The following is a 15,227-nucleotide window of genomic DNA, read 5'->3' on the forward strand; positions in this document are numbered from 1 at the left end:
TACAAACAGAGATGCAAATTCCCAGAGAATTTTACAGACCATACGCGACATACGCGAATCAAAATATTATTTTTTCGACTCATTGTGTAGCGATATAGACCTTTAACTGTTCTGGAGAATCGCAAAACCATCACAATCAACTCGTAAAAAATATCGGACGTTATATCGCGATCGTAGCTGTCATGTATTTTTTAACATATTTGTCTATCATACAATATTTATCAGCTATCAGTTATCAGTAGTTTTCAAAATAACGACTTTGTAATATTATATATTAACTCTTTGCAAGAATAAATTAAAAATCCCTGTTGAGTTATTATTTATTTATTTCTATTTATCATTTAACATATTTTCTAAAATACAAATTTTATGAAATTTATTTCTACTCTCTTTATAACTCGTACTTACCATATAATTTGTTAAAAAACGTAATCTATATAAAAATTACTTTTTTTGAACAGCGTTTTGAAGTTCTTACAAAAACCTATTAAAGGTTGATAAATAGAAGCCAACAGTGCGAACATGAATATGTAAAAGAAGCGGATTATGAGAAAATAAGAGCAATTATATTCATGGCAGCATGATATTTCCTCGCGGATCTGTAAATATTGGGCCACGTCGCCGTCGGCGAGAAATGCTCGCGAACTTTGCTCTCGCTTCGCCATCTCTCTGCGATAAAATCCAATAAATCGTGCGCGGTTATTAAAGCCAGCATGCGTACAGCTTTATTATAACATTGGAAAATGCCACTGTTTTCAGCGATTTCAAAGAGAGGACTATTTATTAAGCGCGAATGTAGATTCTATCCTATTAAGTAAAAAGAAATTACAATCAATATGCATGGAATTAGGCTGATTAATGATAACAAAATTTTTTTACACTTGTAAGAAACATTGAAACGTTATATATGGAAGGTTGAGTCTTAGATAAAAGTTTGTTACATATTTAAAATCTAATTTTGACATCATCTGAGAACAGATGTTTAATTTTATAATTATAATTCGATAATTAAGAAAATTTTTGTTTTCATCTTTCCTCGAATATTAAATAACTTTGCGTAAAAACGTGTACATCTAATATTTTAATATTCATTATATTTCTTTATCTCTCAATATTACTTTGGATTACAAGATTTGCTCGATTGCAAATCTATTTAGAGGCGAATCTATTTTCTCCGTAAAAAATGAATTATGTTTGTCATTTAGTACACTTGCAATGCTTGAATTTTGTTCTTAAGGGGGAAGAAGGGCAAAAGTTTCCGCGGGAAATTACAGACGAGAACACCGGCAACGCGATAATCGGCGTTTAACGTTTTGGCTTAGCTAAGCGAGCGGTTATGTCGTTTGCTGGGTCGACGACGCGAGAGCGCGCACTTCCGGCACTTCCGGCATTTCCGGCCAGGAAACTCTCAGTCGTTAGTGGTTATTATGGTTAAATATGCTCGCGCCGTCTGTTAGATAAATTTGCTGTTTTAACGCTCGAATCCTCCCTGCGTCTGGTATCAACAGCGTATCTCATCGGTCCAATTATACCCCATGACATGAAACTGCGCCGTCAAACGGCACGTGATATCGTCGACAGAATTTTAGAAAAATTCATAGTTAAGCTATGTTAGATAAACGAACGCGAGATAATAAATATCTAGATGATACATGTATACATTCTGTGAATCTGTTCAAATTTCTAAATTATTCGCGGTAAAAATACTCGCATTTTCTTATCTAGACACGTAAATATTGTTGAAAATTTGTACGTTTAAATTCTACAAATGTCTGTGGAATTTTGGATATTTGGGCGAGTAGTTTATAATCGTGGAAAAAATAAAAGATAAAAATTATATTCTGTGTGAAATATTTATACTCTACCATTTATACTTTAATAAATTTATACTTTAAATATTATAGGTAAGATGAGGGCAAGATATATGCATATATCGATTTGTACGTGTTCGGATACGTGAATCTTTATCGCGCCTTAAAATGATCGAAAAATTGAGACATGGGAACTTTTAAAATATGCATGTCTTTTTTTTGTTGCTCGTTCGTATGTGCTCGCCTGTTATATTTGTTATATCTTCGTCCAGTTTGGTTATTTAAATATTGCAAATATCTCTCAATCAAATAAACAACATAGGTGCGTAAAAATAAAAAATACACTCGAAAACTCGCTCGAAAGTCGGAGTCTATGTAACATGAAAGTGTTTGTGATTGCCAGTTTTCTCGATGTATCAGTTCTCGATGAAAAAACATGGTCGCGCGAGCATCTCTCAAGCTAGAATATCAATCACCAGCTATTTCCAATATCGTTTATCTGCAAAACGATGCAGTTTACTCCGGTTTTCTTGCAAAAACCATCCTCCAAACGTACGCGATGGTAAACGGGAGTCGGGAAGGCAATTTTCAAGTTTGTCCACGACCAGTAGCAGTTAAGTAGACGGACAAGTAAACTCTTTAAAGCGCGAAAGTTGTCCCGAGCTCTCTCAGATTACATTTATAAGGCAAACACGCGCGAAAGCGGAGATATATATATATATAAATTGGCTTATATACATATTATTACCGTTATTTAAGATCGTAATTACGCGTATCGTTAAGAGTTATCGCGCGAATCTTGCTGGAAGAAATCATCGGAGACGAAAAGGAAGGAAGGAAAAAAAAATACGCAAAATAAACAACAAAAAAAAACGCAAAATATAGCGAGAAAATAAATGTCTCGCGGCGACGACGATGATGACGACGACGACGACGACGACGATGACGTGACGCACGCGACACTTTAACTTAATTAACTCGGCTAAATTGCGCCACGTAAGTTACATAATGCGCTCGGCGAGTTTATATCGCCGGCGACCGAGTGGAGCACAGAAGCGCCCTGAAATTGCTCATTAATAGCGGCAATAACGTTATAATTAGCGGAGCACACGCCTTACCGTTTCGTGTCTCTGTAGCGACAACGCCCGCGAAAGTACCTACTTACAGCCCCCCCCCTCTCTCTCACTCTTGTATGAGTCGACACAACAACTGTCGTACACAGGGTGCTCCACTTAAGTTAAGAGAACCTAGCGCTTCCCCGAGGCGAGTCGACATATATCGAAATGGCGAGCGATATCGTAAACGTAGAAAAGCATTATAGAATGGAGCTGAAAGTTTCCCTTTCGCAATAAATGCGTAATTCTATAGAGGAGCGCGATTATCATACAGGAGTTAGCAGAGCGTACAGCTGCCCCTCCCCTCTTGCCCCCTCGTATCTCTCCCTTCTTTTACGGTAGAAAGAAATCAGAGATGAGAAATATATGGCAGAATGTGTTATACATCGAGTCTTTCTCGGAGGAGATATTATCTCTTTTTTTCTTTTTTTTTTGTTATACTTACGGACTACTAATGCGATGTAAATGTAAAGATAATATCTGAGAATATGTGAGGATATTGTATAATTATATCTGGAGCGCGAGTCGTCGTGTTAAATATGTTTTCTATTCTTATTTAGGGTCAACGTAATCAATAGTTGCACGGCTTACAATTAGTCAAACCGCTTGTCTCGTTAATTAATCATCGCGGCTCCGGCACCATAAAGGTTAAGACGACGGCAATTATAGGGGAAGCGCGATTCCTCGCGAAAGTCACTCGCGAGCGCAAAGTTGACGAGGAGATAAGGCGCGGGACGACGAAGTGTTCAACTAATGCAATTAGTTCGCACACATCGGTCCGCGTCTCTGGAAGAGCAATCAAATGATGTAACAAAATCCGACGCTTTGTAATTACCAAAGGGGAGGGAGGTAGGATTTACGTAAAGTATAATAAAAGTGCGTAAAGTATAATAAAAGTGTACTCTTGCGCGAGACTGCTCTGTATCCTAAGGATAATTTCGCGAAGAGTTTTTAAAACTAGAGTCGAGTTTTAACAGAATTCATTCATTCATCTTGATCTAAACGAGAAATTATTTAATGATTATTTTTAAAAATAATTCTAATAATGGTGAGCATTTTCGTGAAATACCTTATATATTATCAATTTAAATTATTGTTTTGAAATGTACAAAAAAATAGATAATAAATATTAATGAGAGGTTTTCCTACATAACGACTCGAAAACAAAGAGTACCTTTTATTATGATTCATACTCACCTACGTGAAAGCCGACGAGATGTCTGAGTTCGAGATCAACTCCCAGACGAGCGCGCCGAGATACATCCTCGTAGCCGAGCCTTTGAAGAAATTGATCCTGAATTTCCAACGGCTTCTCCTGGGACGCCAACCTCCTGCCTGGCTCGCCGCCATACTGGAATATGAATTCATAGAATGTTTATTTTAACAACGGACAAGAAGCAGGATGAACAGCATCGCGTTCATTGGGGAAACATGAAATTCGTGTGAAGTGTGTTAAAAAAAAAAAAGAAAAAGAAAAAAGTGACAATATTGCATATGTCAAGTAAAATTTGGGCCAACCTATGAAATGTTAAATATTATGAACAAGAAAAAAGTTTTTTTATAATTAATTTATAATTAATATTTAGAATTCTATATGAATATTGTCCTATCCTATCAAAGGTTCTTTCATTTTCCTTTGATTGTATCTTTACAAATTAAAACTTGAATTAAAATTTCAAGAGTTTTGCATGTATGTAAAGTTTTGATATAAATATATTTTCATCATATCACATATCGTTTATATTTTATCTATATAATGTTTATTATATTGCTGGATGAAAATTTTTAATGGAATTAAAGAGAAGATCTATTAAATATCTAATATTAATGTCGATATTGCGAGCAAAATAAAAATATCACGCAATTTATCGACGCTGATGGAAATCTCAATGAATTCTCACGATCAAAGTTATTCTCCAGAGAAAAAAAGAAATTTCATCACTTCTGCTAATTAAAAAAACATTTTACAGCAGTTTCCTTAGATCTTCTTATCATCATAGTTCATGCCAAGATAAGCGCTTTTTGCCTTAGAAGATTTTCTCGCTAATAAAATATCGTCATAATACCTTAGTCATAATATCAGATATCGTAACAAAAATTTAATCACACAAATTAATTACCGAGCTATTTAATAATGTAAATTCAAAGATGTTGAAATAGTCTGAAAAGCGGGAGTGGATAATATAAGTACATTCTGCAAATTTTACAATTTTTCATTAGTAATTTTACAGGCCCAATTATTGTACAATTAATTGATTATATTAATTATTATGAATAGAAATTGATTGTTATTAATAGAAACATCATGAAAGTAGAACATACAAAATTTAAAAGATGTTTTATTTTTTTAATTAATATATCAAATTATATTTATATATTTATTCAACATAATATTTGAATTAAATATATTTATATAATAATTTTAATAATCAATTAAAATAATATTTATTTTCTTATAAATTAAAGTTAATAATCAAGTTAATATAATAATAATGTTAATAAAGTTAAGACCATTTTCAAAACAGCTACTTATAATAAACTTTTTTCTCTTTCGTTGTAATGATTTAGATAGATCATTTTTTGTCGTTATATGTTAAATACATGTTTACGTTAAAAATATCAAAAAAAAATATCTTTTAAGCTAAGTTTTCTAGTAAAAATTAATTTTCGATTTTTTGAAATATAAAATTATGTTACATACAACCAGACAATACGTTTATATTTTTTAAACATATACACACATACACACACATATCATAGTTACAGATATCAGATTATAATTTTAAACATAGTGTATAATTGATAGTATGTAATTGATGGAGTTATTCAATTTTTGCAAAATTTGATCCGACATGAATTTTGCCAATATTCTATTCAAGATATAGGATTTCTCTTTCTCGCAAATTTTATATAATTCTTGCATTATCGAATTTGTTAACTTGCAAATATATCTGAATAATTAGCTATGTTTTCAAAATTCAAGATACAGCGAATTTAGATTTCGTGCTTTCGAAAATAATTCTTAACTTAGTTGGTTTTGACAAGTTTAGGTCACATATAACGAACTTCAATTTTTTAATGATTGCAGACTGCAGGTGGAATATGTCCCTCGAGATGAAAAATACATACATAGGAAGAGCGCTCACAGTTATGATAAAATATATGCATAAAAAATATCTTTTGAATAAAATATATTTCAATTAAAATTGTTTTTTTTTTATAATTTATATTAGATTTATATCAATATTATTTATTCGTATGAACAAATGGAAAAATTTTTTTATATAAATATAATTTTAAAATAATTTTAAGTTTAAAATATTTGAAAAAAATATAATAACACACTATAATCTTTTTTTTTATAGATCTTTAATAAAAAATCTTTTATCTCTATAATTATGCTTTAAATTGCAATTTTTATCAATTAATTCTTATAAATTTTTTTCAGATTTCTTAAAATATAGAAAATTATTTTAAAATTATATTTATATACATAAACTTTTGCCTCTTACATTTATACGAATACATAATATTAATATATTCAGTATTGATTATTTGAAAGATTAATTTTATTTGAAAGATAAATCGCGTTAATTTGCATTAATAAATTTTTTCATTAATTAATTTTCATAATAAATTTTAATGTGGGAAGAGATAATTCAAAAGATACGATAACTTTTACAAATACCAGGATGTGTACAAATATAATGTGTGTAAATATAATCTCACAAAATATTGGCAGTTTATCTGTCAAAAAGGTTTTATATATTTAAGTGTACTTCTCACACACATGATTCTATAATTACATTTGATTGTTGATAAATTTTTGAAGCTTCCGACCTTTTGACAAGTTTGCTCCTCTTGCAATCGCATTTATTTTATTTTATTTAAATTGTCATCGTTTCGCCGATGCAGTAAACTACTCAGGCAAAAAGTCTTCATACGTTTTGAGAATTTCCGGTAGTTTCCAAGTTTCGGATCGTCTCTCCCAACGGATTCTCGCCGGGAAACTTGTCAGTCGAATCGTCGGGCCGGGCTTTCAACGTCACGTCAATCGTAAACTTTCTCGAAAAAAAGAGTCGTACTTTGGTCAAACACCCCCTTTAGATAGCAATCGGCCGAACTCCGACAACTGCGATGTTCGCGTAGAGGAGTTGCCGCTTCGCTAAATCATTTTGTCGTCACGACTTGTCGGCTGAAAATTCTGTCCACCTCTTTATATATTCAAACTTACTCACGAAGTAGGATATACGATATCCTCTCAAAAATTATACGCTAATAATAGAATCACGTTTTTAAAACATTAATTGAGTCGAGTGAGTTTCTGCCGATCATTTAAGTTTCAAAATTAATTTAAATTATAATCTAATCTCCCCTTCTAAAGAATTATGGAGACGTAGTTTATCTATTGAAATTCCAAGTTTAAAATAAGAAAGACTATTTCTCGAGATTATTCGATTTATTCCATCTCTAAATCGAGAATCATAACATTTTTTGATTAGACAATTCAATTGCATTTTATATTAACACTTGTTTATAATAATATCAATAAATTGTACATAAATTGTATACAAATTGTATACAAATTGTATATAAATTTATATACAAATTGTATGTAAATTGTATACAAATTGTATAAATTGTATACAAATTTATATACAAATTGTATGTAAATTGTATACAAATTGTATAAATTGTATATAAATTGAACCGAGTATCTAAAGTTATAAAACAATCAGCGTTATTGAATACAAGTCATATATATATAAGTGATATTACTATGACTTCTTGCATTTTAACGATTTAATTAATATTTCATATCCATCGTTGATCATGAACTGATATTTCATATCATTTTTAATTACATTAACTTTATATTTCTACCGAATAACGATTAATGTCTAATATTGTGCCATAGCAATTTCATTTGGTTTTTGTTCTATTGGCGATCCAATTTGCACGAAATCGATTCGCATGATTTTGCACCCGCCAAAATCTCTCCGAGAAATCTCGCGCTCGCGATAAAACGGAGTCTGCCATTTAAAATGCATTAGAGCCATCTATTCGAGCGCATAGCCGTATATGTTCTTCGATAATTCCGTAATCCGGGAAACGGTTTTAATTCCGTTGAGATAAAACTGCGCATTCGGCGCGCAAGGGGCGGCATTAGTCGCGACATATGCGCCGTAAAAAATTGTAATTCCGGAAAGTGGCCTGTAAATAATAACCCGGTTAGCCGCAGGGGGTAGAGAGAGAGATTAATCACGCCACGCATTGGATAGCAAGCGAATGCGGTCGCGTGTATATATACATATATCACCGTCCCAGCGCGGCGGATTTTCTAATTTTTGTCCTGGCTAATCCCGAGCAACCCTCGCAATTCTGACGCGGAATGCGGAGCTTATTAGGTTTAATAACATTTTGATATAATAATAACAGCGTTCTTTTGTAAAATATTTCATTTCGTTTGTTGTGGATTTTAATATTTCTTTTTTCTGAATATTTCTTTTTTCATTTTCCCATTTTTGTATTTGACTTCAGAAATTAATAAAAATTTTATAACAAAATATATAATTAGTACATATATAATGACAGAATATCGATGTACATGTCACTCAACAATGTTACATTAACTTTTAATTAAATCAATCTACTGATTAAATTTAATATTTAATTGGCAGTAATTAGCAATTTTTATTTTGTTTATTATGTAAAATTTAAAAATGTATTTATATGATTCCATATCAAGTTTTTCCAACTTCTTTATCGTGAAACAATGCTGATATAAAATCGATATTATGAAAATTTCAGTCATAAATCAGATTTAATATTCATATTATGGAAATTTTTATAGATCGCCATCTGACGTCCAATACTAATTAAATGTTTTTAGCATTATGGTTTTATAAGAATAAAAATAAGAGATAAAAAGAGATGGCCCCGGCATAGAATTGCTAACGAAATTATTTCGATCTCACGAATCATCTTCAGAATCAAAGTCATCAAAGTCAACATCATTATATATGTACATTGTATTCGTTTCTAGAAAAATGCTTGAATGTTTGTGCGATAGTCAATTTTCACGACGGATCACCCGGATATTTTTCAACTTCTTTTGCAATTAACATATAGAACCACGTGGTCAGAACTATTTGAAATGAAAGCTGTGAAAAAAAAGTAGAAAAAAGATCATTCAAGAAACGTTCGTCTGGCAGACGGCGAAATGAGAGGAAGAGAGATGATATTCTTCTCTCGACGCGAAAGAGCGTCTCTTCATTAATGAAAAGAGCGTAATTAAAGGCTCGAACACTTTTGCACCACGCGGATAATCATATTCCTGCGCACGAAACGTCTCTCTCCTGGCCAAGAATTTTCGACTTTCTCGCCACGTTCGCGGATTTAGAAATTAATTGCTGCCACCGAGTCAGCGGCAATCCAGTCTCTTGACTCGTGTCTTGAACCAAAAAGCAACGAGTTTACCTCTTTGAGCCTTAAACGCGATGTTCGTCTGCTTTCGCGTTACATTAAAATATCGACGATTTATCATATAAAATACTTAAGATATTTAAAAAAATTGGAGTTGAAATTTTTCAAATAACATAGAAACAGAAATGCCTTCCCATCTGAATTTACATATTTTATTTTAAAATAATAATATATAATATTATTATTAAAATAAAGCGTGCAAATTTAGGTGGGAAGACGCATCTGCCTTCGTCAACACAATTTAAGAGAAATGTAATTATATCGTATAATTCTTTTTGATGTTCAAATTTTTAGAATGATAAATATATAAATACTAACTTTGTAAATAAATATCTTTTTTTCGATTTTAATTACGTTAAGCGTTAATCTTTAGACTGTATTTTTATATGTACAGGAGTAATTGAAAAGATCTTAAAAGTATTCCTAATCAAATTACATTGCGTTACAGCAAGATGCGTTAATAGTTAGACATATAATGAGAGAGATTCTGATTGAAATGAAACTCTTGTGCCTTAAGAAAAATATAATAATTTGATATAAAAATAATTTATCCATCTTAAAGTGGAAAATTAATAGAGTAGTAGAGGTAAATGAAAGTGAATCAGTCGCCGAGAATGAGAGTTTTTAATTTATAATATTCTTCATTTTTTACTTCATACCGTAACGTAATGAAAGTCGCGTTTGCTAATGCTCAAAGCTTATATGTGTCTTTCTTACTTCTTTTCAGATTACGTCATACATATGTCCAACGTTTAATTACCGTGGTAAAGGATTGCCACGGCATCAAATTACGAAGCATCCTCGTGGGACGTTTGCACATCCGATATCTTCCGTAGTTGTGGCTGATTAACCAAGTGTAAAGTTTCGCGCCATGAACATCGCCATCGTAAGATTATGTAAGTGACGTTATTCCAATTGGAAATAAACTCTTCATTCTTCCGCTTGTTACTCTTTCAACTTTTTCCAAGCCACTGATATTTTTATCTATTAAAAATATATTAATCATATAAAAAAAAATATATATAAAGAATTTCTTTCCTTTTTTGACGAAATTATCTTTATAGAATTTTTACAAGTTATAATTGCAAGGTCTAAGCAGTGATCATTTCTAGTCTTGCCTATTAAATAAACACACAATTTTGCGTGCTACATCATACAAGTTCATTCTTTATATTCCACTTATTTACTTCGATTTTTCTCCAGGGAGAAATGATACACTGTACAGCGCGAAATATGTGCGAATACAGGCTGCATATTTCACACGCTGTTATTATGAACGCGCCCTTTAGTGGCAAAGTGGCTGTGAAAAATTCCATCAATCCGTCTAACGGCAACGGCCGCGAGAGTCGGATGCTTCCTTACGTCGTAAAACTCTCATTTGTTACGATTTAGGGACTCATAAGTAACGTTCCAAACGAAGAGTGCGAGGGAGAAAAGGAGGGAGTAAAAATGGAGACGACCACCCCCTCGCGACCAGTCGAGTATGAATTTTCGTGCGAACTTGCAGCCAGCAGCACTCGCGTAAATTAAAGTTAAATTGGAATCGACCAGCTCAGCCCCGAAATTCATTCTGATTCCCTACTGGCCACCCTCCATTCATTCCTCTCGACATCATGGCCATTTTGCCAAGCTTGGTTACTCGGGAGATTCGGGTGGTTAGCAGAACGCGTTGTTTATTTACAAAGTGAAGTGCTGAACCTAATAAATAACATACAAATCTTCGTGGAATTTTATACAGATATCGATTTGTTAAGATTTTTATTTCATTTCATATTTTGTGTCAGCTATTTATGTCATCGCGTTTTCCATTATAATTTTCATTTTATAAACCTTACTTATTAATAGTTAAACATTAATTGATTTAATGCAAATAATCTTTTCAGATGTTTATATTTTATAAACGATATAAACGAATCTCGTCAAAATATATTCTTAGAAATAGAGATTTGGAATTGATAAAAATAATATTACTATACTGCGTGTATAAATTTAGAGTAACATAGATCGGAATAAATGAACGAAATCTCCTCATCGATAATATATTTTCGATTTGAAATTTCGTTAGCGTCAGCAAGTTATTTTATTCTGATTTGATAGACCGATATTTTATCGATTCATTGGCCTGCACGAAGGCAAATCGAGATACATCCATTTCTCCCTAGAGACCCATGTAATTAACGAAATTCATTATAACCGCTCGCTATATGCGATGATGTCGATTTGCTGCGGTGTTGATTTTGTTAATTTCGAAATACGGAAATTAGTTTGCTTTGAGTTTGTTTCAGATAAAAACATACAAAATTTGTAAATCTCATATTGAAAGCAGAGATAGAGCATATAATGTTTCACACAATTTGTATTGCATATATATATATATATATATATATATATATATATATATATATATATATAATAGTCCTAGATTTGACTAGCCTAGCGTAAAGCTAAATAATCCTCGACTGTTTCGACAATTATCGAATAGTATGTCATCATGTCGAGTTATGAAATTTTGTTATATCATGTTCACATGCTAATCGAGATCAATGTGCATTTCACAAAATGCAAGACCGTCATAATTAATATTTTACATTAATATTCGCGCACGTTAATTAAATCGACAATGTATTTTCCTCGATTTTTTTCCCGGATTTATTACAACGAGTCACACGAATTTAACTGACGAATCACGTTTTGAAATGTATTGGGCCTCCGTAATCTTTGGTAAATTCATCATTAACATTATATTTTAATTTATATATATATATATATATATATTTTTCCATATGTCCGATGATATGAAAAAATTACAGAAAAAATGCAATTTAATAATCGTTTTATTTGTGGAAAATCGTTTTGTCGCTCTTTATAATCAGAATTTTGTAAGAAATAATTATTGGTTCGGAATGAAAATTGTTGAAAATTTCCGCGAAGAGTTTCGAATTTTGTTATGCGATACGAGTGGCCAAAGTACTACTAGTCATCGTCGAACGTTTTTTAATACAGAGCTACAGTACGTAAAAAGTCAAAGGATCATCAAACTTGTCTATTTTCTTCATCGGACACCTGTTCAGTTACCTGACCTGACTTTTCCCTTGTATACGTGTATATATAGCGCAAACTGGCAAACACCTGTCGTTGCAATGTACGGCATCATATATAGCAGGTGCCCTTCCATAAATTCGTTTACATAATCGAGTGACTTTAACTTGTCTGCGCTGGATTAAGCGCGGAAAAACGACGATCTCAGTCAAAAATGCTCGTGCAGATAGGTAAATAGAATTAGCTCCTTCAACGCTTCGTCTTGCAAAAGTGCGCACATTCGAGATACGTTTTTCGCGATTCTTTCATCTTCGGATGAAACGGATTTTAAAAATTTGTCAAAGAAAATTTTCTGAAAAAAATCAATTGATATATATTTTAATACATATATATTATATGATATATATTTTAATTGATAATATTTTTATTAATTTATTCAATTAATTTGGCTCATCTATTCTTCGTTGAAAAAAAAAACGCTAAGATATATGAAGATATATTTTTTGTGTATTTTTTGTTATTTTAGGTTAAAATATTTTGTTATTTTATTATTTTAGATGAAAATATGCACTGATTTTTTTCACCTTTAATCCACTCATTATTATCTTCTTCTCTGTGCGTATGCGTGTGTGAGCATGTATATATATTCGACGAGCGACTTTAATTAAATTAGGCAACGGCGCGTAAAAATTTGTTCTCGCTTAACGAAAGACAATTCCCAATGTCGTTATGATTGACAATTTTATTCTCGCCGCGCTTCTTCTCTTCTCCCTTTCGTTGGATTTATGCGACTACCGCCTGATTTTAATTAAAAATACAAATTGCATATATCGGCCTATCTCTTGTCCGTTTTCTCATCGCGATTTCGTTTCAAACAACGTAGTACAGATTTATCTTTTCATAGTGTAAGAGGATTACGAGTAGGTTCGCATTTTTCGTATATGGCTCAGTTCTTATTTTCTGAGGAGTATAAATAATCGTTTCCTTAACATTTTTCTATGAATGCTGTCCGAGTATAAAAGTAGAGTATGTGTGCAGTTTAAAATAAAGGAACATTTATTGATTTGTTGTTATTCTATGATTAATGTTTTATAATTATATTGAACCGAATAAAGATTTTAATAATTTAAGAAAATTAATTAATTAATTAATTAATTGCTCATTGTATCAATTAATATAAGAGTATAAAAATTTTAGGAAGAAAGATTTCAAGAATGAAATATACAAAAAAAATCAAATTTCTAGAGAAAATGCAAATATTGAATTCTATTTTAATAATTAATAATTAATAAGAAAAGATTTAATAATTTAAGAATCTAAAAATCGTAATCTATTCAATTTAAAAATCCAAAGATTATACAATGCAACAACACAAACAATTTCGACACTGCAATGATAAAAAAAAACAATTACTACGGAAAATAATTGGTCCATTTTTTTTGCGTAATTTATCGAACCCGCCTGTTGAATTCAATCGAATTCCATCTTATAACATTTCGCTGTGCTTACCGCGCCATCAGAAAATCATGAAAAAAGTATCTCTCGTAACCGAAAATACAAAGTGTATTTTGACGAAGCGTCCGGAAATTTTATCGTCACCCATCAAACATTCCTCGTATTTTTTTCCTTTTTACTCTTTCATTTTCCTATTGATACGCGAAAAAACACACAGAGACGCTATAAAACAACAATTGTTAAACAACATTGCTCGTAAAAAGCAACGCTCGTTAAATGCGCCGGCTCGTGAATGTGATGTTCGTAAAATGGAAGTAACGAATAGCGATTTCAGTTAATCGTAAAAGAGTTCGTCGTATCCTTTAGGAACTTAAAGATTGAAGGGGATCGCAATCTTGATTCGAACCGGTAATCATTAGAACGATCGGTTAATACTGTCAGATTAGATCAAATTTAATTGGATGCTTTTCATTGGACGTGCATCTCTCGAGCTCTACGAAACAATTATAGCAATAGTCTATAGTTTTTATCGCAAAGTTTTGTTATCCTCCGAAACTTTGTTGGAATTATACTGAAATTTCATATAATTTATCCACACACATAATTTATGTATACACACACACACGCACAGAGATTCATGGGAATAATCGATTTCGAGCTGGCACACTATGTAGTATACATTTTGTCAAAATTTATACGCAAAGTTCCAAAATTATCGGATCTTGTTTCAGCTACAAAATTTCAGTATTATATTCTAGTCACAGAAGAGATCAGATTTCTCACTTGTATGTGTGCGCGTATTTTTTAAATAAATATTTCTTTCATCTGTAGCGTTTCTCGTAATCGGCTTTTTCAATTACAATATGATTTAATTATTTAACAGCTTTAATTTTAAATTCTCTCAATTTAAAAGTTTTTGAAAAGACTAACGAATCGAAGATGTAATTAAAAATATAATCTTGTTATTCGTTTTAATTGTACTTTGCTCCGGAAATTTTCAAGATTTATTTGTCAAATTATTCTGACAGATAATATCTGCCAGATAATATCTGCTAAACGATCAAATTTTTGCTGAAGAAAAATCGAAGATCCCAAATTGCTATAAAATCTGCAAACAGCATATAGAAATAAGACATCGTAAAATCTAGTTAACGGGATCGAATCTTAGAGATGAGAATCTTACATAAATAAAATTTTTATTTAGATAAGAAACTTATTTAATTTAGCGATAAGGGTGCATTATATTTCAAAGTATAGAACTTTCGCGATGATTGTCAGCTTCCCGTTTCAATCCTCGTCGCGAGAGGGAAATGTCTAACGA

At 31.7% G+C, this 15,227-nt stretch overlaps 1 protein-coding gene and 1 long non-coding RNA gene across 4 annotated transcripts in view; one reads left to right on the forward strand and one right to left on the reverse strand.

Moving 5' to 3' along the window:
* Positions 1–10,308, forward strand: part of LOC145971724 (uncharacterized) — a 60,496-nt gene extending 50,188 nt beyond the window's left edge. For both annotated transcript variants that reach the window (XR_014438940.1, XR_014438942.1), the window contains exon 4: positions 10,140–10,308. This is a non-coding gene — a long non-coding RNA (uncharacterized LOC145971724). The remainder of the gene's footprint in view (positions 1–10,139) is intronic.
* Phlpp (PH domain leucine-rich repeat protein phosphatase) overlaps positions 1–15,227 on the reverse strand; it is a 90,027-nt gene that overhangs the window by 40,979 nt on the left and 33,821 nt on the right. For both annotated transcript variants that reach the window (XM_083099665.1, XM_083099664.1), the window contains exon 3: positions 4,124–4,277. In XM_083099665.1, the coding sequence (XP_082955791.1) occupies positions 4,124–4,277 (154 nt within the window). The remainder of the gene's footprint in view (positions 1–4,123; positions 4,278–15,227) is intronic.

Source organism: Camponotus vicinus, unplaced genomic scaffold (genome assembly GCF_025532165.1).
Source record: "Camponotus vicinus isolate PSW18456_S1 unplaced genomic scaffold, iyCamVici1.0 SCAF_5, whole genome shotgun sequence".
Lineage (NCBI taxonomy): Eukaryota > Metazoa > Arthropoda > Insecta > Hymenoptera > Formicidae > Camponotus > Camponotus vicinus.